This window comes from Ostrea edulis, chromosome 6 (assembly GCF_947568905.1).
Source record: "Ostrea edulis chromosome 6, xbOstEdul1.1, whole genome shotgun sequence".
NCBI lineage: Eukaryota > Metazoa > Mollusca > Bivalvia > Ostreida > Ostreidae > Ostrea > Ostrea edulis.
In genome coordinates, this window is record NC_079169.1 from 68,609,451 (window position 1) to 68,635,579 (window position 26,129).

The 26,129-nt window shown below is 35.2% G+C and overlaps 1 protein-coding gene across 3 annotated transcripts; it reads right to left on the bottom strand.

The window, feature by feature from the left end:
* Positions 1-1,379: 1,379 nt before the first annotated feature.
* On the bottom strand, positions 1,380-25,311 carry LOC125647883 (uncharacterized). Of its 3 annotated transcripts, none has more exons than XM_048874711.2 (12): positions 25,157-25,311; positions 12,596-12,818; positions 10,078-10,165; positions 9,340-9,515; positions 7,912-8,221; positions 5,634-5,750; positions 5,140-5,315; positions 3,796-4,634; positions 3,453-3,571; positions 3,276-3,316; positions 2,631-2,725; positions 1,380-2,268 (listed from the first exon to the last, which is right to left on the bottom strand). In XM_048874711.2, the coding sequence occupies exons 2-12, from the start codon at positions 12,741-12,743 to the stop codon at positions 2,152-2,154; spliced, it is 2,226 nt and encodes a 741-aa protein (XP_048730668.1). In that variant the 5' UTR covers positions 12,744-12,818; positions 25,157-25,311; the 3' UTR covers positions 1,380-2,151. The 3 variants fall into 3 exon arrangements, with proteins under 3 accessions (XP_048730668.1, XP_048730667.1, XP_048730670.1); XM_048874710.2 differs by having other exon boundaries at positions 3,781-4,634; XM_048874713.2 differs by lacking the exon at positions 3,276-3,316 and having other exon boundaries at positions 2,217-2,268; positions 3,781-4,634.
* Positions 25,312-26,129: the final 818 nt, after the last annotated feature.

Consider the following 26,129-nt stretch of genomic DNA (forward strand, 5'->3'; position numbering starts at 1 on the left):
TTATTGTGTGACCTTTATTGTGTGACCTTTATTGCGTGACCGTTACTGTGTGACCCTAATTGTGTGACCTTTATTGTGTGATCGTTATTGTGTGACCGTTGTGTGACCTTTATTGTATGACCGTTATTGTGTGACCTTTATTGTGTGACCGATATTGTGTGACCGTTATTGTGTGACCTTTATTGTGTGACCGTTATTGTGTGACCTTTATTGTGTGACCTTTATTGTGTGACTTTTATTGTATGACCGTTATTGTGTGACCTTTATTGTGTGACCGATATTGTGTGACCGTTATTGTGTGACCGTTATTGTGTGACCGTTATTGTGTGACCTTTATTGTGTGACAGTTATTGTTTAACCTTTATTGAGTGACAGTTATTGTGTGACCTTTATTGTGTGACCGATTTTGTGTGATCGTTATTGTGTGACCTTTATTGAGTGACCGTTACTGTGTGACCGTTATTGTGTGACCTTTATTGTGTGACCGTTATTGTGTGACCTTTATTGTGTGACCTTTATTGTGTGACCGTTATTGTGTGACCTTTATTGTGTGATCGTTATTGTGTGACCGTTGTGTGACCTTTATTGTGTGACCGTTATTGTGTGACCTTTATTGTGTGACCGTTATTGTGTGACCTTTATTGTGTGACCTTTACTGCGTGAACGTTACTGTGTAACCGTCATTGTATGACCTTTATTGTGTGACAGTTATTGTGTGACCTTTATTGAGTGACCGTTATTGTGTGACCGTTGTGTGACCGTTATTGTGTGACCTTTATTGTGTGACTGTTATTGTGTGACCGTTATTGTGTGACCTTTATTGTGTGACCGTTATTGTGTGACCTTCATTGTGTGACCTTTATTGTATGACCTTTATTGTGCGACCTTTATTGTGCGACCTTTATTGTGTTACCGTTATTGTGTGACCTTTATTGTGTGACCTTTATTGCGTGACCGTTACTGTGTGACCGTCATTTTATGACCTTTATTGTGTGACAGTTATTGTGTGACCGTTGTGTGACCTTTATTAAATGACCTTTATTGTGTGACCGTTATTGTGTGACCTTTATAGTGTGACCTTTATTGTGAGATAGTTATTGTGTGATCGTTATTGTGTGACCGTTATTGTGTGACCTTTATTGAGTGACCGTTATTGTATGACCTTTATTGTGTGACCTTTATTGAGTGACCGTTATTGTGTGACCTTTATTGAGTGATCGTTATTGTGTGACCGTTATTGTGTGACTTTTCAGATTCTCCACGACATAATATTTTGCAACAATATCACAATCTTAAGCCGTTATAGATATAGCAGAGTAATGGCTACTGTTGCTTGGCAACGGGCATCTACGTTTTCCCAAGAAGAATAAGATCTCGTGATCATTTTCAGATTATATTTAATGATCTTGCAAAAAGAATATCAGACAATTTTATTCATTTAATTTCTGTATGACTTTCGTACAAAAGTTTACATACCGAGTGCATCCTTTTCTCAACAAAGGATTCTCTTCAATATGATTATATCATCAAAGTTTATCAATTATTAGAAACAACTGCTTAAACCACCTTGATTTGTTTGTTGATCATGAGGGGAAATTATGCAAGTTTCCAACGTCATTCAGTCAATCTGCATACATACTATATACCTGTACTTGTACATTTGTAAATATATTCATAAGCTGTGATTTGGTCCCTTCTGGTATTGTTGAATAGCCATTAAAATGTCTTTAATGGTGTAGATTGATAAACGAGAATTGTGGAACATGAATACATTCAATTAACAGTTACATATGTATTTCTGTGTTACGAATCTTCATTTAGACAATCAGTCGGGAAGTCATCAAGATCTGAACTTTGTTAAGGTGCGAAACCATCCAAACGTGTCCAAAATCACATCCTGTCTTTAGATTAGGTACATAAAGTTCTTTTTCAACATTGAATTGAATGGAAAATTGTTAACATAGCATACACAGAAAATAACCCAGAAACATAGCACTATATTGCATTTTATTTAAATGTATTTTCAATCCACTGTTTCACGTTACCGTTTTTCATAATTCAAGAAAACATTTATGAAATCTCACAGAGAAAGTCCAATAACTTGAGTATTGTTTTCTATTCCTTGTGTGTTTCAGTCCACTGGAAGATATATTAGGCAAACGCTGACTGAGGTCGCGTAAGAATTGATTTAAATGACTGCTGTTTCCGGCGAAGTTCTCCTTTCAGTGCCTCATACTCCGCAGCTGAGTACTGCCTCACTGTTGCAGTCTGAAGAAACAGAATATAACGACGTACAATAGAGCATATAATGGCATGTTTACATTACTAATGTTTTTGTCTTCGATATCTTTACCGACTGAAATGATAGCAATTTCTTCATGAATGTAAACGATGTGCGTATGAATTTTCATAAATATAGTACGACTATTTTAACAACTGGGGATTCTGACAGAAATGAAAGTAAAATGTAAATAGAATAACATGCTTCATGAAGAATGCGGGCGTGATGTGTTGCAGTTTATGCCCTCATGCATTTTCAAAAATTACATTGATTTCTTAAATATCCATTATTAAACACGTGAAATATATGACAACAGAATTATTGTGACCGTTACGTATTCTTGACTGACCCTTTTTCTGTGGATGATGGGATGCTGATCAAACCGGACACTAAACGGACGATGTCGTCTTTTCTTTGTGTCTGTCTGGATTCGTACCGACGATGCTATAAAAAAAATAGAAACACCACGTAAATAAAAGTTTTAGTATTATCATGTACGAATTTTAAATATGTGTTCATAGGCTTTATAAGACAACTCTTTCATTTGTATACATGTATGTTAGGAAAAATTAATTGTGTATATACAGCGTGCTTTGGTAATATAAAACATTATGAATTTTATGCATGCAATTACATGACTATATATATATATATATATATAACATGAAATTATCTCAAATTTTACATTGTACTACACAGCGAAGCGTGATAAATGCAGCATGTGTAAAAGCGGATTTATCCATCGATGACGATAGATGTATTATATTTATAAGCCAAATCAAGATTCTGAAGCTATCTAAGTTTTACTACGCCTACAGAACGGATAGCATATATAATTATAATTGAGTAGTCATCAGACTTGTAGCCGATATCCTTCTTTCACAATACAGGTATTTTGAATACTATTCAGTAAAATTTTAGAGGGAAATTAAATACTATGATATTGTCTTTTGGTGGTTATAAAGCAGGACTAAAAACTAGCGAGTTATCGAACCTGTCGGAGGGGCGCTGCGATCTGGTGTCTCCTCTCTGTAACTGCGGGTGTCGAAAAACGAAATTGTCAGGGTTCTAATTTCTTACACCGTGTATCTTGATAATGCACGATAAGGGAATTGCACACAAATCGTGTAACGTTTACATATTATGCATATTATCATTCTGTTCAACCTACCTCAATGTATTGGAACCATCCTCGTCTAAACCTTTTTTCAATGTCTCGATAATGTCGATTTCTTTCCTACGTATCGGCTTTATGAACACTTTTTTGCCAGGAATTGGAGCTAAGGGTCCCTTCAAAAATACAACATTTAGAGTACATCTAATGGCGTATTTGAATACATTTTCTTTTGCAGTAGGTTGTGCATGCTACTCAATTTTAAGATTATACTAAAGAAATGAAAATACCTCAACTTGAGTAGTCTTTCTGATCATCCCAACAATTTACGGTACATAAAAATGTTGAATTTAATTGTGGTATATTATGTTGCTAAAATCATTACCGTTATAATGTTTACCTCATGAACATATCGAGGTAGTTTTACAGGTTTAATGTTCCTCTTCCTTTGTGAATCTTTAGTCATTTTATTATTCCAGGCCTCTAGTCTTTGTTCGAGTCGTAAGAGATTATTTTCGTTGATTTCGGAGTCTATGAACGCGAAGTCGTTTCTAGGCGACGAATCTCCAGTACGACTGTGTGAACTTTCACAGACAAGTCGACATGACTCTATTCCACTGTCATCACACAGAATGTCGTCATCCACCCCGCTTTGAATCCGATCCGGAGTCTTACTAGATCCAAGTCCACTATCCATCGTGGACGTCCGCCCTAACTGTGACACAAATGTACTGTCACGTGACGTCTGATATGTAATGGTGTCCACCGTCGGAGGAGTTTGTTGGGGGTTTCTGGGGCGCGTTTGTTGAAGCCTCTTTTTCGCTCCTTGATAACGCTCTTTCTCCAACTGACGCTGTTTCTCCTTCATTCGGATTAGAAAAAACACACTTCCGGGCCCAAACATGTCAATAAGCGGCCCCTTTTTGAGGTTAGTCACACTCCAGTCTTGAACTGGTTCTTTCTTCACTGTTTTTTTGGGTCGGTCCCTCTTTGACCGTTTCTCTTCCCAGAGCTGATACAGGAAGTGTCGGATTAGCGGAAGTTCTTTGCTCGGAAGCCACGATAGCCGCAATCTGTATTTCTCCCTGACAGATTCTTTGAGAATTTCAATAACTTTGGGATTGCGTTTTTCGATCAGTCTGTCGTAGTTTTTCTGGTCCAGGATAAACACCTCCGCCTCTTGAGTACATTTCACTGTGTAGCAGTACGTGGGTAAATCTATCACGGCCTCTAGGTCACCTGTCGCAGGAATGTCATCATCAGTGAGTACTTATTCATTTACTTGCTTAATTGAAAACTAAACCCCCAAGTTTATATATTCAAAATTCTTGATAATAGTTGACATATATAAAATCTACCAATGTGTTATTGAAAACTCCTATTTTGATTCCAAAATACTCATTTACATTATTTAAATTTCATTTGCGTGCTAATGGAGGAAATGCAGCAACATGTTGGGATTACGTTATCTATCGCCTATCATATCATTGATGATGTCATCGCAGACGACACCCGCTCCTCTAGTCATGCTAGATATTCATACAAAACTTCTCGTGATTTTGAAAATATGTACAAGTATTCAAGTCACCAATGACAGTAAAGGCATAAGAGATTTGTAAAATTTTCACAGTATTTGTCAACATTGGATATAATTCATCCCAAAGTGCGCAATGAACCATCAAGATAGAGCAACGTATCAGTTTCATACAGAATTGTACAAGCTTGATATAAGACGAAGCATTACCTATGATCTCAAAGGCCCCCAGGTTGCAGACTTCTATGTTGTGTCTGGAGACTTGCGGGGACCTTAGTTTACACCTGCTGTCTGTGGCGGACATGGCGGAGGAGACGGAGGGTGTGGATATAGAGACAGGTGACCATTTCTTGTCCTCTAGCCTAGATGGGGATATACTCAACTCCCTAAGAAGAAAATATTGTAATATTTTTTAAAACCAATAATGCCATAATTTGAATTCAGTGTCCTTCATTGAAAATTTCAAAGAATTTTTAATGATATAGCAAAAAATACTTAAATTTTTCATTAAATTAAAAATGTCTTTCTTCTTCACATTTCTCAGTTTGAAAATAACATACATGTTACAGATGTATTGAAAACGATTCCACGGAGTAACATAACCTGTTTTGTAAGTGTTTTCAAACAGAGATCTCCCACATTAAGATCACGAGTCTACATGATGACTTTCTTTTCTTCAGGACAACCTATTTAGTCCCGCCTACCTGCGTAGTAATTCTCTGGCCTGAACTTTCTCCAAATCGGCAGGATCCACTAACGGGAAATAGGCTGGATACTGCATAGCATGTAACACGGAATCCATCAGGAGTTTGACCTGACCACTGTAATATACATGTACACATAACTAATAAAGGTTTGTATGTTAATAATGTTTACTGATTCTGTGGCTAAAGCCATCAATTTTCTGCGCCCTGAAAATCTGTCGTAAGGATGAATAACAATCGTCATATTTTATCAAACGGATGTACAGTAACAGATGTAATGATACTGTCAGAAATATATTCTTTGTCCTTTTCAAATAATTCATTTCTTTGATTTGTTCACTACATAAAGGCGCTTCCGGCAATTTGTAGATCAAGCAGTTGAGTTCCGCAAGGTTTTTGATTTATGCTAAGCTATAATTAAAGGGTTTTTTCCAAAACGAGGCAAACTTTACGCCTCCATATGAGTGAAAAGTTCTCGAGAGGGACATTAAACAATATACATACAATTAATCAATCTTAATAATGTTAAGCTAGAATTAAAGGTTTATTTCCAAAAACGAGGCAAAATTTAAACTTTCCAACACCACAATAGTATATCATACATATATGTATTATTGTTTGCAGTCATGATGATTTTGATGTGTTATTCCTCCTTAATCTACCCACTTTATAACTGTTATTCCTCCTTAATTTACCCACTTTGTAAGTATTATTCCTCCTTAATTCACCCACTTTGTAACTGTTATTCCTCCTTAATTTACCCACTTTGTAAGTGTTATCCCTCCTTAATTTACCCACTTTGTAAGTGTTATTCCTCCTTAATTTACCCACTTTGTAACTGTTATTCCTCCTTAATTTACCCACTTTGTAAGTATTATTCCTCCTTAATTTACCCACTTTGTATGTGTTATTCCTCCTTAATTTACCCACTTTGTAAGTGCTATTCCTCCTTAATTTACCCACTTTGTAAGTGCTATTCCTCCTTAATTTACCCACTTTGTAAGTGTTATTCATCCTTAATTTACCCACTTTGTAAGTGCTATTCATCCTTAATTTACCCACTTTGTAAGTGTTATTCCCTAAAACCTAGAAAGAAATGTGCTCCGAAATAGCAGTTTGAATTAAATTGATGGTAAGCTCCAAAATCTGCATATCATTATCAAGAACAAGAGAGTCGATTCTACATTTATCTAGTCCTATATTTTGATACGCAACTCACATGAAGAGCATAATAAAGAATTTACCATTTGGCACTTATTAACCTGAGTCAAGCTAAGTAATATGACTATGATTTTTTTTTCTCTCTTTAAAAGTAAATTATCGTATTAGTATTTTAGGTATACATATTGCTGGTAAAATACACGTATTTTAAAACACTCGCAACCTTAGAAGTTGAACGCACTCATGCCTTTTTAGCACCAAGTGCCAATCCAATTATACTGAAATGATCTGCAAGGAATTGGATTAATCCATTAAAGTATTGAGCCGGGTTTACTGGTGCCGCTCACGTAGATTTACACTGAATTTTCTCAAAGGCTTTTCGCCATTTTATAACCAGAGTGGCGACAGAGAGATTAAAACACAGGGTTAATAACGGCAGTTCCAATGATGAAGGAAAATGATTTCATTTTGATTTTTTGCTGCTGCCGTATTACAGGTCAAAAGGCTGATGTGTCATGTTCAGAACTCTCTTTTTTTCAAATTGCAATATACTATCTAGTGAAACCACCACAGGTCTATAATTTGTCAGCATAATTGCATTTTCAGGGCCGTAAATTAACCTTCAATTTGGAGGAGGCAGGAAATTAGGAGGGGGTCTGGGGGCCGCTCAGGCCCCCAGACGCTGAGCACATTTTGTGTACACTGAACACGTTTCGTGCAAAATCCTTGATTCTAGGGCCTTCTAAGATATTACTTGACTAACTCATTCTAAAAGAAAGATTTGGAATGCTTTTTAAGGGAGGTATCATGTTCTTAGTTATTGGAAACAACATAAATTCTAATGAACTTTAAATTTTAATTTTTTTTGGCTCAAAAGTTGGAGGAGGCAGCTGCCTCCTCCGCCTCCATGTAATTTACGGCCCTGATTTTATTCAACTAATTACAGGAATGGAAAAATAGGAATAAACAACACTATCCAATGCTGAGAAAGAGTATTACTGAAAATTTCAAGTGTTATTGAAAAATTCAGGTAACCTTGAGAACCAAAAAAATATGGGTTTTTATTTCTCTGCTCAAAATGATTAAGAAAGTTGTGTCATGTTGTTCTAGTTCTCACCTTAACAGAAACATAATTCCATCCACAGGCGCCCCCTGTCGAACAATGGTGGCATCGAAGAGAATCTTCTCTCGCCTCAGACTCATGGCCATCTGTTTTTTGTACTTAGGTAGCCAATTATCAAACATGGAGTGACTGTCCACGAATCGTTTCCGTTCGTCGAAATCCTTTGCCTGGAACTCATGCAATGAACGTTTGTACAAGTCCCTGTTGACGATGACCAAGTCGGTCTTTTCATCGGCAATGATCGTAGCATTCCGGATACAGTCGGCGTTTATCAAGGCAAGCTCACCGAAGCTCCGACCAGCATCTGTGTACAAAAAAAGTATTTAGTCTTTACTCCTTCTTTCACAAGTTGGTGTCATCAGTTGCATGGACAGTTTTCCCACAGCTTCGATTTTTATTTAATAGATAACATTAAGTCTTGCTTACAATATCAATTGAATTATGTTTTTAATTCTTTCATTAATTTTACGAATTTGCTCAGAATGATAAACCGATATGAAACTTTTTTTTTTTTACAAGGAAGTGAATTTTTTTCAGAATTGGTTGACGTTTAATCTACGTTGAAATTATAAGTAAATGTAGAGAATTCTAGGGGATTTGGCCGATCAGTCAGTCATTTGGCCGATACCTCATGAAATATTTTTAACCAAGTCAAAGCCTGTATACTGCACTAAAATCACACGATAAATACACAGTCCCACATAAGACGTTTTGTAAAATCATGTCACTAGAATGCTGTTAATGTCAAATTTGAACTTTTAGTTTTCTGTAGTTAATAGACATTTTATAGGTGATTGAAATTCTAATTTATGTTTAAGTTTGTTTCGTGATCCCGGGTTTGGTGCTGGACTCCATCGCTTGGAAAATTAAGTTGTAGGCTAATATAACATGTTAATTAGGAAAAGTCAAAGTTTCATTTAAATGAATAGAATAATCCTGAAAATGATTTATCTGCTTCATTGATTTTTTTCTGAGGACAGATTCAGTAGATAAAATTATCCGAGGCTAGTGAGCCTCTTTGTACTTTGAAGTTCCAAACAAAGTGTGACCCCGGTTCTCTGTGTATTATACTGGAAAAGCTTTATGTCATTGGCATGTTATTTAGATTAAAGATGGTGGCAAATAGTCCAAAGTTTCCATTAAAACTATAGCTGTCTTCATAATCGGAGGAAATGAACTACGATCGGCATTTCCGCAGTGTAAAGCTCTCGCGTAAAGCGTTAGATACATAACAATTATAATTGTTGCAGAGATTAAAGCTTTGAATTTTTTTTTATCACCGTGATAAATAGCCGTGATTTCGAGTGGTTGCTTACCTGATTTTTTGGGTTTTTTTTTTTTTTTTTACTTTTTTTTTGTTTTGGAAAAATCCTTAATTCCTAAATATTTTTTCTCAAAATAAAATTTTCTCACACTGCTCACCTATTTTCCCAACATAATTGCCGTAGATTGACCTGTCCAGTGGTTTTTGCCGCCGTCCGCTCTTGGTTCTCTCAACTTCCGTTTCCGAACCGGAGTAGTTATTTCCTGTGTCATCATCAGCACCGAAGTTAGTGTTGATATATATAGACACTGTCCCACTCAAGATGATGAAGAAACTAAATGTACATACCATCAAAGAGGTAACAATGTGTATGTCAAGAAAGTATAATACTTCACTATAACCAATATGTAGAAAGACAAATATGCAACAGACACTACCGAAAAGACACAATATCGATCACAACACATTTAAATTAAATTCATCGATGACATTAACAGTTTTAAGCAGATACCATGCAGAATACAAAATAGTATAATATTTAGATAAACCATTGATTAAAGAGGTGCACTGCATCATTATGATGGCTGACTTCCTTTTAAACATGAAGGATAATATGAATATCAGCAATATTTGTATATTCTTTTTAAAGATTGCCTAGCTAGGTAGCTCAGACCGTGAACGAGTCGACTACTGAACTATAGATCGCGGGTTCAAACCCAGCAGAGTTTTTTTTTTTTTAGATTACTTTCTATAAAACTACATTTTTTTTTTGACTAAATAAAGTAAATTTGAGCGTTTTCAAATTTCTCTGATGTAGCAATCCTCCTTAACTGATGTGTTATTCCTCCTTAAGGGGAAACCCGGACAAAAATCACCAATGTGTCAAAGGGTCTTACCATTCCCCTTCATCTCCTTGTTTGATAATGAGGTCATCTTTTTCGTCTGTCTCAAATTCACAGTTCTTCACAATATCAACAATAATTTCTACAGGAAAAGCAAGAAAGACATATAAATACATAATTAAGGTTGTTAGGTTCGATTCTGATCAAGTCCTATCTCTCTCTCTCTCTCTCTCTCTCTCTCTCTCTCTCTCTCTCTGAAATGAAAATTATTTTGTTGGTATTTAGGATTTTTTTGTCTTTATCTGGAAGACCATCAAAAGGATGATTGTATTATTCGTTACCTGTACCTGTACCTTTCTTTGTCTCGTGTGTGTGTGTCTGTGTGTGTACGTACATTTGCGCCCGTATATAGGCGTGTTATTACCTGTTTGAAACATCTCATAACAAGGAAATTTTGTTGCTAAACTTGTCATTATTTAGAGTCATCCCGTATATTGTAAATGGACGGTATTAATGCCATTATATAGAGTTTACATTCTGCAGATTTTATGAATGGGTGGAGATTTTTAAAAGAAAGTGAACAATTTAAAACTTTATCTTTAACCGTATCTATCTCGATCTTTCACACTGTGGCAGGTAAAATTTGTACGCACCAAAAGTTACTTCAAGATCTGAGACACTTCTTACATATATGCTTCAAAGCGTCAGACTTTTGAATAAAATGTCATTCAACATTAAAAGGCTAGGCTTTTGCATATTCACACCTATTGCCCATTATGGAAAAAGGAAAGGGCACACACACACAAAAAAAGAAGGGAAGAAAAGAAAAATCGAGTGACAGTGGAAACAAACATCTTGTCAATTTCGTTTTGAGGAAAGCAAACATTTTCTGTTGTAAACACTTTGCACTGTTGGGATATCCATTTTATCCGATTTTTAATTTTGGCCTTGCCACCTCGTGTTATTAATCCTCAATGTTCGATAAAGGTCGCTAGTAATGGAACTACGCGTAAATATCATTGAAATATGATGTCCACCTATTTCTCTCGTATTTTCTAATATCAGACGCCAAGAATCGTGAAAACGGGATTTAAATGAAATTAACATGTTGTCAGCAGATAATTAAATCGTGGCGCAATCAATAATATCCATAGGGCACTCTGTCATTAAACAACAATAAATGTTAATAGAGAACTGATTTAGCCTTATCGTCATACAAACCCGTAATCCCCGCTCCCTATCGGGTCTAAAGGTGTGTGAATATCGTAATAAAATCATTTGTGTATTATCTTAAAGACTTTCTCTCGCGTTGCATTCATTTGTTCCATTTCCCTATCCCGTCCAGTCCTCGAGCGTGGCCGGAAACAATAATGTGACTTGGGGGGGGGGGGGGGGGACCTTGTTTATCTGACAGAGAATAAATCTATTTCCAGTTCTTCCAGCACTATTTACTAAGTATATAGCTAGAAATGCAAAAAATAAAAAATTTAAAAAAATCTTCCGTTTTTTCCACGTATTTTGTGAAATATTTTTCACATGGTCTCTCGATAACGCTTCAAATGAAATACAACCACATCGTTAGCCTTGTACTTAGCACGCTCCTCTCGCTACAAGAGGACCCGGGTTCGATTCTCCATCCCGGTCGAGCGTCAAACCCGAAACGATTAACATGGATACAGTGTAGTCCATTTACCTTCGCTGAGGGTCCGGCGTTAGAAGTGAAAGTCACAGGTCTTTCGAATATGACCTTGAAGATGGAGGTGGAGGAAGGTGTTGAACATTACGATAAAGAACCCTCACTGATCTGAGCGCCATCCATGGCAGTTTAAGTCCTGCACATCACCGAAGGTGACGGCTAAACATTCGTGAATAGAACGTAAACCATCCAACCGACTAATTAAAAAGAATAAACACAAATGTCAGAAATTTGGACAAATTTAACTGAATTACCGTAAAAATTTACACAATGGCGAAAGCAAACAAAACAAATTCGGAGATGTTTTATCTTCACTGTATTTATATTAACGATAAGACCGAGTTAATCCGGACCGAACATGACAGTACGGCCACACTCCATGTCTTAATTATATCAATTATCCTGTACACCGGAAGTAAAGAGACACAGTTTCCCTTAGATAATGGCCAATTTATCATAAGTAAGCCATTAGCAGCACGCCTAGCTATCGGTCATTGATAACCGTGACATGGCTAACTTTTTCGCACTATCATAATACACTTAGAATTAAATTCTTTATTGAAAAGTAAACGGAAAAATCATGAACTCGATTACCTCCCGGGTAAGACCAGAAAGCCATAATTTCTTTCAACTAAAGCTATAAAGCGTAGAGGTCATCAAGAATTTTCACTGCAGTATTATTATACATACATCTGATGACACATTAGTAAAATACATGTTTCTGAATCATTAATTTTGAAATATGAAATAATACCGTTTACATTTAAGTGTAAAAGGTTTTTTTTCCCAAATTAAAGCGGTTCGGCCCCCTGTGATATGAGGGCAATTGATATCATTTGTGTTGAGTTGAAAACGTTAAATTTCGAATACACTTACCATCTTTGAGTTGCCGGAACAAGTCTGACTTCTTTTTAAACCAGGACAGGATTTGGTTAATTTCCAGGTCAGTCCTTCGATGTGGGGGTTTGCTAATGATGCTGATGAGTCTTTCATACACGTGGGCCGAAATATCGTTAGACCCCATTCTACTTCGCTGTAGTATATCCCTCAAAGAGCGCTATCGTCTCACATTTGTCATAAAAGAACCATGCTCTAAATTCTGAAATTTTAAAAATCACGAGATTAAAAGAATTCCGGTGCAAAATCCTTGTACCGGCCGGTGACAGAAAAAACAACAACAAGGGAAATCTTGAAGAGGATAAATCATTAAAATGCCATCTCTGTATATTTTGTATCGATAAACCATCTGAATACCCAATGTGACTGCCAGCGCCACGGCTCTGTGTTAGAGTAATGATCCAATAAAGCACGGTGTAACAGGGAGAGAGATTTCTACGCTGTTGGCAGTTTCAATACATGTAATTGTGTGTTGTTTCTGAATCTAAAATCGTCTCGAGAAAAACCCCTCTTGTTCAAGACAGGATGCTGTACACCAGGCCCGCCTGAACACACAATAGGCTATGGGAGATCGATCCCAACTTTCTAACCTTAACTGTTGAAGAAATGTACAGCAATTAACCCTTGACGTGATTACATTTCATAATGGCAATCTTTTTTTTACGTTCAGTAGCTCGGAGTCTTTCCACTACTCTATCGATATACCTTGTCGGACTCGGGGGAAAATGTAAAAGGACGAATAAAGACGGTTTTCGGTAAAAATGAATAGAGCTCCCGTGGTGTCGCATTATGGGTAGTGCTTAAATGACTCACACGACGATAAAAACATCCTCAACTTCATCAATTTTGTTGTATAGACTGGTAGCGAACTCACTGAATTTATAGTATAAACATCCTGCAATCTGAGCATTTTTAAATACAAATGATATTAATCGCAAAACACCTTTATATCGAGCGCCTTTTCACTGGATTTGAAAGCTAGCTTTTTACAGGAACAGTGCGAACATATGAAATTCACACAAAGCATCGTCATCAAGGAAAATATCCAGCAAAACAATATACTGTACCAATATCCAGTAAAGCAATATATCAATGTTAGTACATACTAACAATGTTAGTACATACTGACAGTGTTAGTACATACTGACAATGTTAGTACATACATACTGACAATGTTAGTACATACTGACAATGTTAGTACATACATACTGACAATGTTAGTACATACTGAAAATGTTAGTACATACTGACAATGTTAGTACATACTAACAATGTTAGTACATACTAACACTGTTAGTTCAAAATCAGAGCTCCCCATGTGTGATTACATATGCTATGTACAATGCCAATTCGATATTATTTGGGGGGGGGGGGGGGGCTTTTAAAACTTCAGTTTGTTTTCATTCCTAAAGAGGAGCATTTGTTTTAATATTCCATGAAAATCTCCCAAAATATATTCATTATGATATAACATAGTATTAAGGTAATTTACATTTCTTGGCTAATTGTAAATTCATAATATGAAAGTCCCTTAAAATTTGTGTTTAATTTCCAACTTTCATACTTGTAACCAGTTAGATATCTGGCATTATTTCAAGTAATATTTTGCAGATACAGAAGTCTACTCACATAATCAAACAATGTCTGCTAAATCCGTCACTAAGAAATTCTAGGAAATATCGGAAAAAAGCGATTATGTTGACACTTCGATAGTCTGGATGGGGAGTTTATCTCAGTCGTCACGGTTAGAATCGCTATAAAGTATTGATACCAAACTCGGAACGTTCATTGCGTTCGTGCCGATTAATTAATCTTTTAATAATCGGTTAGAATCAATAATCCACACAAAAACAACAAGATCAAATATTTCAAGGTGAAATTTAATCTCTCTGTAACGGAAAGTCGCCATACCGAATCCACGCATGACAACCTCGTCATTTGACGTTAGAGAAGCTACAAGATCTAGACTATATAGGACTTTCCACAATTCATCAGTACATACATATGTACCATACCTTCATTATGCCATGCTGTCCTTTTCAATCTATACTGGGTCACAGTAAATTTTGCCGCAGCCCGGTAAAAATCAGGCTGAAATTAGTTGAGATTTACTAACCAGAGGAAAAGATCGCTCATAAGAGGGAATACACCACAAGAAAATATAGGTTAATCAAATCAACGATTTATGGAGGATTCTTTACTAAATTGTTACCATAATTTATAACATGTATCTCACACCCTGTTCTGTATCTCACACCCCGCTCTGTATTTCATACCCCGCTCTGTATTTCATACCCCGCTCTGTATTTCACATTCCGCTCTGTATCTTACACCCCGCTCTGTATCTCGCACCCCGCCCTGTATTTAACTAAAGATTACCAAATAGTTCATTACACACAAACACAGTAACCAGTAATATTAGTTACACAATTAGTTAGTGACCTGATACGGAAAAATACATGGAGTGAAAAGAAAACCCGTATCGGTCGAGGCGAAATACGGGTTTTCTTTTCACACCATGTATTTTTCCGTATCAAGTCACTAACTAAATGTGTAACGAATTTATCACATTGAAGACCTCTAACTGTATATGTGGGGGTTTATATCATACAACTTTTCGCTTCGCCAATTTTGTCACGGCTGCAAGTCGAACCCGACAATAAATTACTCGCTCAATACGGATTCTTCTCGCATGATACGGGTTTTTTTTTATTACGGCGTCAATTTGTCTGAGGCGTGATAAAAGAGTTTTTTACACCCAGAAAACTCAGAATTACGTGGTGACTGGAAATATACATGTAACTAAATCCAGAAATAAAGAGACACTAAACATATCACTCCAACAAATTAGGGGCCACAAACAGGTACTTAGCAACAAGGGACACCACCACCACCCCACCCCACCACCCCTCTCCTCCTTTGACAGTTTACTCTTTCGTTATTTTAACATGCAAAATTCTACTAATTAATTGGTTACACTTCTTCATTTCTTTATATTAGTATAGTGAATGGTAGTTAGTATAGTGAATTAGTATAGTGAATTGTAGTTAGTATAGTGAATGGTAGTTAGCATAGTGAATGGTAGTTAGTATAGTGAATGGTAGTTAGTATAGTGAATGGTAGTTAGCATAGTGAATGGTAGTTAGTATAGTGAATGGTAGTTAGTATAGTGAATGGTAGTTAGTATAGTAAATAGTACTTAGTATAATGAATGGTAGTTAGTATAGCGAATGGTAGTTAGTATAGTGAATGGTAGTTAGTATAGTGAATGGTAGTTAGTATAGTGAATGGTAATTAGCATAATGAATAGTAGTTAGTATAGTGAATGGTAGTTAGTATAGTGAATGGTAGTTAGCATAGTGAATGGTAGTTAGCATAGTGAATGGTAGTTAGTATAGTGAATGGTAGTTAGTATAGTGAATGGTAGTTAGTATAGTAAATGGTAGTTAGTATAATGGTAGTTAGCATAGTAAATGGTAGTTAGTATAGTAAATAGTACTTAGTATAATGAATGGTAGTTAGTATAGTAAATAGTACTTAGTATAGTGAATGGTAGTTAGTATAATGAAAGGTAGTTAGTATAGTGAATGGTAGTTAGTATAGTGAATTGTAGTTAGCATAGTGAATGGTAGTTAGTATAGTGAATGGTAGTTAGTATAGTGAATGGTAGTTAGTATAATGAATGGTAGTTAGTATAATGGTAGTTAGTATAGTGAATTAGTACAGTGAATTGTAGTTAGTATAATGAATGGTAGTTAGCATAGTGAATGGTAGTTAGTATAGTGAATGGTAGTTAGTATAGTGAATGGTAGTTAGTATAGTAAATAGTACTTAGTATAATGAATGGTAGTTAGTATAATGAATGGTAGTTAGTATAGTGAATGGTAGTTAGTATAGTGAATGGTAGTTAGTATAGTGAATTAGTATAGTGAATTGTAGTTAGTATAGTGAATGGTAGTTAGTATAATGGTAGTTAGTATAGTGAATTGTAGTTAGTATAGTGAATGGTAGTTAGTATAGTATATAGTACTTAGTATAATGAATGGTAGTTAGTATAGTAAATAGTACTTAGTATAATGAATAGTAGTTAGTATAATGAAAGGTAGTTAGTATAGTGAATGGTAGTTAGTATAGTGAATTGTAGTTAGCATAGTGAATGGTAGTTAGTATAATGGTAGTTAGTATAGTGAATGGTAGTTAGTATAATGGTAGTTAGTATAATGAATGGTAATTAGTGTAGTAAATAGTACTTAGTATAGTGAATGGTAGTTAGTATAGTGAATGGTAGTTAATATAGTGAATGGTAGTTATTATAGTGAATGGTAATTAGTATAGTGAGTGGTAGTTAGCATAGTGAATGGCAGTTAGTATAGTGAATGGTAGTTAGTATAGTGAATGGTAGTTAGTATAGTGAATGGTAGTTAGCATAGTGAATGGTAGTTAGTATAGTGAATGGTAGTTAGTATAGTGAATGGTAATTAGTGTAGTGAATAGTAGTTAGTATAATGGTAATTAGTATAGTGAATGGTAATTAGTATAGCGAATGGTAGTTAGTATAGTGAATGGTAGTTAGTATAATGAATGGTAGTCAGTATAGTGAATGGTAGTTAAAATAGTGAATGGTAGTTAAAATAGTGAATGGTAGTTAGTATAATGGTAGTTAGAATAATGAATGGTAGTTGAAATCTAAGACTGAACCGATGAATTGAACCCGTGAAGTGATGAATCTACGGCATCACCCCCTTCCCACGATTTACGGCAGAACCATCGCACCCCTTTATTTCTTGGGGAGACGGGAAGGGGGTAAATATGGTTTTTGTCTAAATTTTGAACAATATATCAATATGTTTAGATATTATATGTACATGAATGAGTTGGCATGTAGCTTTATGGAGACCAAACCTGCTTTTAGGAATTCACGATACATATTCATTAAGCATGCTATTACGCGGCATATTAATCACGGGCGGATCCAGGAAATGCGGTTAGGGGGTGCAACTTTATGAGGCACGGGGTCTAGGGGTCGCCTTGAGGCCCCCAGTGGGTCCAGGGCGAAGCCCTGGTGGGGGCCCAGGGGGCGAATCCCCCGGAAGCTCCCGGATTTTACAGGGCTTGAAATGTTTCCTATGCAGTCATTTTTACTATTTTCTATCATATAATATATAATGTAAGTTCTCCCAATAAATGTGATTCAATAAATCAAAAGATTTTGTCATTTATTTTTCCGAGAGTGGAAGAATATATTGCTTCTTTTATCGTTTGCATTTTTCTAAGCAAAAGACCACAGTTTACCTTAAATTTGAAAATTTAAATTTTCCTTAAATCTGCCACTGTTAATTATATTTGAAACATTTTTTTTTTTTCATATTCAAATTATTCCACCATTTTCTAAGTAAAGTACGGTCAGGATATTCGCCGTTTTGAACTTGCCGACTCAGCATCATCATAATGGTTGTCATCTCAATTAGCCACTTTAAAAAATATAGATCCCCCCCCCCCCCCGCACACACACAGTACGTATCTTTCTTATCGGCAATAACTGGCCAAACATTCACCAGTTGATCACTTAATCTCATTGACTGATTAAATCAATCAGAATGAAAACACTACTAATATCATAACCTAAATTAGTTTCCTGCGTTGTGTGAACGAGGATTGGTCAAGTGATATAAAAGTTGCACTGTCATGGAACCTAAAAGATCGTTATTTATTGGACACATGATCTGTCACTTGTATTTGAAGTGTTATATTTTACTAGATAACACACTAGGAAGAGAAAAATATAAGTTATCCAACTTTATTTTCAAAACTTATGTCGTGCCACGTGGATAAAAACTACATGTAAACCTTTATAATCCCTAGGCAGTTATTTTGTCAATTTGTAATTCGTGTTGTTAATTGTTCGACTTAATGAAATAGTACAAAGGTATTGATATATCAAGAATGTACGAAATATCTTTCCCAATGTCTTACACGTGCAAGTATACATGTGCGAATGCGATATTTGAACAGAACTAGTGGGAAGAGGTCAAGCAAAAAAGTCGAGTTGTGCCATCAAAATTTAGGACAAAATTAATTTCCCCACGCCTTGTCATCAAACTCTATTGATTTTCATAAATTATTGATGATAGAAGAACAAAGAACAATGTACGGTTGTGTATATAAAAAGGCCCAAAAAATTTCTCTGTTTTTATTGTGTCTTGAATTAAGCTTGATCTGTGTATTAAGTAAGTTAAATATATGCCAAGTATATTATCTCAACTTAAATCAAAGTTATTGCTTATTTGATATCATTATTACGTCATGAATAAGATTATCTCCCGCCTTTTTTCAAAAAGAGCTTAATGACTGTTAAATTTCATCCAGATTATTGCCTAGGAAAAGGTATGCTCATCTGTCGAGCAAAATGGAATTAATATATATTGTTTATTAATAGACGATAAAAAATGTATTTAAATATGAATTTGCTCGACGCATGGGCTGCGTGTTTTCTGAAAGGAAATCCCCCAGAATTTCTGAATTTTTTCAATGATTTTGGCATTTTTGGCAATTTTATGCCAACTTCATGCTTTTGCCATTACAGCAAGAAGCAATTTTGAATCAAATTAAATGTAGTTTGGGTTTGCTTATATATTCTATATTGGAATGGCAGATTTTGGGACTCCTATTGAAATCAATTTTCTGGGCCAGATGACAGAAACTGTACCTGCCTCTTTCTGGAAGTATTTTGATACCAGTACTGATCTAGAACCAGGGCCTCTGACACATGAATTATTTTTACTTATAAGAACACCCCTTCACAACAATATAATCACCAATATTATATACCTGATTGTTTACCTAACAATATAATCACCAATGTTATATACCTGATTGTTTACCTAACAATATAATCACCAATGTTATATACCTGATTGTTTACATAACAACATAATCACCGATGTTATATACCTGATTGTTTACCTAACAATATAATCACCAATGTTATATATATACCTGATTGTTTACCTAACAATATAATCACCAATGTTATATACCTGATTGTTTACCTAACAATATAATCACCAATGTTATATACCTGATTGTTCACCTAACAATATAATCACCAATGTTATATATATATACCTGATTGTTTACCTAACAATATAATCACCAATGTTATATATATATACCTGATTGTTTACATAACAACATAATCACCAATGTTATATACCTGATTGTTTACATAACAATATAATCACCAATGTTATATACCTGATTGTTTACCTAACAATATAATCACCAATGTTATATATATATACCTGATTGTTTACATAACAATATAATCACCAACGTTATATACCTGATTATTTACACAACAATATAATCACCGATGTTATATACCTGATTGTTTACCTAATAATATAATCACCAATGTTATATACCTGATTGTTTACCGGTGCTTTAATTGTATACATATATGTCATAAAACGTAGGTTTTGAGCAATAAAGAATAATAATCATTTAATGACCTTGACCTATAACGCCTGACCTTGTAAATTGATAATAGAATTCTACAACTCACCATAGGGAACGTTTGAATAATCTCTCTCTCTCTCTCTCTCTCTCTCTCTCTCTCTCTCCAGTGCCACGGTTTTGTCTGAATCCTGCCCAAGCATTTTAAGAAATTTCCTTCTGTGACCTTGACCTTTAATCCCTGACATTGAATATCAAGGGATTCGACAACTTGCCATGGGGGGAATAAATAAACCCTCAGTGTTTCGGTTTTCAATTATATAAACCACAAGGTAACTCGTACACCATTACAGAATCCCACGTGTACAGCTTACAGCAGCGTCGCTTCACCCCCTCTGTAACTCAATGCAGAGGATAATACATAGTATGCAGGTGATTAAATGACAATGAATTTTGTAACAAAACCACGATTGAAATATTAGTGATATAAATGAAAGGCGATTTGTTAAAGGTCAGTGGTACTATAGAAATTAAATGTCCGTCCTTAAAGTCGCTAGCCTGCTGCTCAACCCTGAATATTATACTTGGATGTACGATGATAAACTAAATTAAAATTTCACCTAGATGACGAGAATGACCGATTTCCTACATTTTCATTTTTAAAACGAAACATCTAGCTGGAATCTCCCTCATTGTCGTTCTTATCCACACATACACCAAAGGGTAGATTCTGAAGGTTGCGAATAAGGTTAACTTAAAGCTCTAGTATCAATAAAACGAACAGCAGCCCCATCCCCACCTCCTGCTTTCGAAAAACTATGACAATGAAATTTTGCTTGTCAGTGTATCACATTAATTTAACTTCAGGGTTTTTTTTTCTTTCTTTTTTTTTCTTACTGTTTCTTTTTATTTTAATTTTGTTGTCGTTGATGTTTTTTGTTTGTTTGTTGTTTTTTTTTTTTTTTTTTTTTTGCTGTTTGTTGTTTTTTGTTTTTTGGTATTTTATTTTTAGCCGAGTTGCAACGAAGTTGAACTCAGCTATTGGTTTGGTGATGCGGGCGGGCGGTTGGGCTTCAACAATTGGTTTCCGGATGATAACTCGAAAAGTTTACAATCTAATCAAATGAAACTTTGATATATTGTTGGGTACCAGGTAAGAAAGACCCCTATTGGTCAAAGGTCAAGGTCACAGTGACCGAAAATAGAATTAATTTTTCACAAAAATTTGGTTTCCGGATGATAACTCAGAAAGTTTAAATCTGAATCAAATGAAACTTTGATATATTGATGGGTACCAGGTAAGGAAGACCCCTATTGATTTTGGAGAAAAAAGGTCAAAGGTCAAGGTCACAGTGACCGAATATAGAATGAAAATTTCACAAATACTTGGTTTCCGGATGATAACTCAGAAAGTTTAAATCCGAATCAAATGATACTTAAAAATATTGTTATGTACCAGGTAAGGAAGACCCCTATTGATTTTGGAGAAAATAAGTCGAAGTTCAAGGTCACAGTGACCAAAAACAGATTTAAAATTCCAAAAAATTTGGTTTCCGGAGGATAATTCAATTTTTTTTAACTTGAATCAAATGAAACTTGGATATATTGTTGGATACCAAGACGCAAGGCCCCTATTGATTTTGGAGAGAAAAGGTCAAAGGTCAAGGTCACAGTGACCAAAAATAGATTAAATACTTCAGACAAATATGGTTTTTGGACAGTAACTCGAAAAGTTTAAAACTGAAATTAGTTCTTCACAATTATAAATATGCCATATCATTCCTGACTTTACAATGTATCCCATGCAACTCGGCTCATGCACCCCTGGGTGCATATATTGATTTTTTTTTTTGATTTTTTTTTTTTGCTGTTTCTTTTTTGTTTTGTTTTTTGCTGTTTGTTGTTGTTTTTGTTTGTTTGGTTTTTTTTTATTCATAGTGCAGTTCCTCTCGGGGGTGTTTAAAGCAGAAGCGCACAACTTTTTTCTTTACCTGAGTTTAAATATTTTTGTGTCAAATTGGAAATGTCGAAATGGTTTCAATGGTCACAAATACATATATATGTGAACGACTTAATACATTAAAATAAAAAAAACAAAACAAAAGTATTTGCATGTACCTTTTGTTAAAGTTAACACGTCCAGCGTAGTCTCATTAGACGATTTAAAATAGTTATTTAAGATTCATATACCAGTACACCATTACTTGTTAATCAGGATTAGATACGTCCGATTAATTAAGAACGCATTTTTTGATTTCATCAAAGATTACCTATCAGCGAGATTGAATTAGTCTCTTTAATCTAGCTATAGTCGAATCCTTAACCGGGTAATCCTAAAGGTATTAAGACAAAACGTCATCGAAAGTTCTGGGTTACAAATATACACACAACGTTTGCAGCTGTGTGTATGGTATCTCACAATCTTTCATGGAGTAGACACAGCAGTTTGAAATACGATCAGAAGCGAGTTAGTAGTAGATTCGAGACTTTTACGGCTGAAAACCATGGAACCATAAATGCAACGCATAGATCATGACTCTGCACATCAGAAAATATTGAAGGTTTTGTAAGCAGAACCTTATATATATTTCCTTTGAAAACAGGTATCAATATTATACTTATGAACACACAAGAGGTCGATAGGCCACTAAGCTCATCTGATTCACATTGATGATTTATGAATACAAGTTCGAGACACTAAATATGTAAAGCTTTAAGCCCATATCGTGGTCCCGCTATTAGACCAAATTGAATTCTACACCACATGAGGATGCTTGCATGTATATAATTCGACATTTCAAGAGGAAGCTCAAGAGGTTTTCCTGCATGAGTATTTCTGTGTAAAAAATCTAAATCTTAATTATGACCCGGGACTAAAGTTTGAACGTATTTGTATTCTACATGAGAATGCTTGTGTTTTAAGTTACCCGCATGTACCATTGTGCTCCATGAGCAGGCCTGGGGAAATGGTCATGAGTAATGGTACTCTATGCGAGGAGAATTTTACAGAAGAGATCTAGCTATTCAATTATGCACTCAAGTTTGTTTCATTGCCTTATCTGACCCATAGGTTCACGTGAGCTTTTCTGCTCAAAGTCTGCTCATCGTCTGCCGTCGTTGAATTTAAACTAGTACAATTTGCCAGTGATGTCGTCATTGTGTGTATTTGTATTCAGCCCAGTATATTATGATTGATCTGTTGAATATTGTTTAACGTCCTTATCGAGAATATTTCACTTAATATGGAGACCTCACTAATGCCGATGAAGGGTTGCAAAATTTAGAACAATGCTCGGCGCTTATGGCCTTTGAGCACGGAGGGATCTTTATCGTGTCACACCTGCTGTGACACGGGACTTTGGTTCCGATTGGACCGTCGACAAGCAAAGGGTACTGAGGACCTATTCTATCCCGGATCCCCATGGGAAGCCCAGTATATTATGAGTGAGGTAGTTTGATGGCAGTGGAGTCAGATCGAACCCCACCCTGGAGTGTTGAAAAAGCCCTTACCTCGTTACAAAATGACCTTATACACCCTGTGTGTGTTCCCTTAATGTTCCAGCACTAACAGTGGGTGTCACTCCCCTAGTTGATTCAAGTAGTTCGCTTGTCTGTTAAAGACATTTGCTACAATCAAACTTTTAACAACAACAAAAAACACGAGCTGATGCCCGCGGATTACAACAAAGTGGAACCAGGTCAAAAGTCAATGGTAAAATACGACCAAGGTTAAAGTTTTTTTGCCACAGACAGATCAAAAATTATATGCCCCCGAATCTTTGATTCCGGGGGTGGGGGCATAAAAATGATGAAAACTAAATCTATGTTTATATAAGTAAAACGAATGCATACGATTTATGTATAAAATGCAATTCAATCCCGTGATTTCTATAACAGCAAGGGATGTATAAAATGTAATTCAATCCCGTGATTTCTATAACAGCAAGGGACGTATAAAATGTAATTCAATCCCGTGATTTCTATAACAGCAAGGGACATTTGCATTGCGTTATTTAGGGAGGGTTGGGGGTATAGTAATATATTTAAACTTTGAACATCATAAATACAACCAAACTTATATATATATATATATATATATATATATATATATATATATATATATATATCAACCCATACATTCATATTCTGTTTGTTTTGTCCTTACATGTATGTAAGTTTAAAAAAAAAACAAAAAAACTTTATCTATAATTTGCATGTATCAACTGTACACGTACGACTTTAGACAAAAATCACCAAAATAACGTGTATAGGGGGAGGGGGCAGTGTATCTCTTGTTTAACAAAAGGGTATTATTCAACTTTACCTTTTTGCACTCAACATTTCACTATTAGCTTTTTAAAGTTTTTATCCCTATTTCTACCAACACAGTTGTAGCATAACGAGGAATTAGATTTAGAATTGTGAATAATAAGATTAAGAGATCTGATTCAATATAAATGTATTTTTAAACAGCTTTACACTTTCATAGAAATCAGTTTTGTCATAAAGAGTTACGATATAAAGATTTTTTTTTCAATTAATGTGATTCACAAGGTACATTTTACATTTCTTTCCTTAATGGGGAACTTATTTTCTTTAACTTCTGAAAAAATCTCTTTTTGACATTTCTAACATAACTGACAGCTTGATACTTGCGTTTTGAGGCCTATAAATACATTTCTCAGTGTGAATGGTTGTTTTATGCATAACTTGTAATGTTCTAAGATTAGTACATTTCCATCGATGCTCGTGGACACAGATTCATGCCCCCACCCCCGCCATTTAGATTCATGCCCCCACCCCCGCCATTTCTAAAAATTAAATGAGGATGGCATCAAATTTAGCTATAGTTTTATCTCAACAAATGTGGGTTGTTTTTTTTCATATTATAAGATCAAAATTGTGACTGAGCACCATTCGAAGTCATCGCACTCATGCAACACACACACACTTAAAAAAATTTATAATTATTTTGCAATTTTGAAACCGTTTCAGAATGTACTTGAAATCCAAGAAACATTGCGCTTTTGTATAAAATTGTCAACCTTCATGATGCTAAAGAAGTGAAATAAAATCCGAACTTACCGAAACTGACAATTTATGAGGTACTACAACCTTCTGAGGTCCTCTTCTAACATCCTCTATAAATTAAACTTCCCTCTGTTGACAAATTCTGATACTTAAAGTGTAAAAGCGACAAAACGAATGTACTACCTCTAACTGCAGGCCCCGCAAAGAGGATGAAAGACTGTTCATTTTAAGCAGGTTTTTTTTTTTTAAAGGTCTGGCAAGTTGTTGACGCGATAAAAATAATCTTGACGATGAAAAGACTGCGAGTGGAATACTAGCATTTTCATTGAGGATATGATATATTGAATTTATTTTTTATTGAATTGAATATATATATATATATATATATATATATACAATTCTTTGTTACGAATGAGATAAAATCACACGAATTCGCATGGGGACGGGACAGAATGGCATTAGAGAAGAAGAAGAAAGGTTTTACTTCTCTAAAAAGTACATTACAATCGTTTACCATTGACAATGTAAAATGAACTCTTTGTGATTTTAACAGGAAGGACGTCTTCCAAAGTGCAAGGTTTTATTCAATTATTTAGAAGTACGATCACGTTTTCGAATTTTTGTCAACAAAGACGCGGATTATTTTTTTTTAATTATTATTTTTGGAAGTAAAAGTTAAATACTACGGTAAACAACGACTTAATGATAAAAAAAAAATCTTATTTCAGACCCTCAAATCCAAATTATAAAAATCCTATTTCAGGCTCTTCATTCCAAATATATAAAATCCTATTTCAGGCCCTTAATTCCAATTAACATGATATAATTATGCTTGGCCCCTTAGTCACTGGATGACGTTTGCATCTAGTGTTAGAATTACTATAAAATTATTTCGAATATGAGCGGCGACATTTTAGTGCCATCACATGGACTGTCAATTTATACTCTCTCCCTCCCTCCCCCCCTTTCTTTCTCTCTCTCTCTCTCTCACAAGTATTGTACCTGTCAACATATTGACTTCAGCATT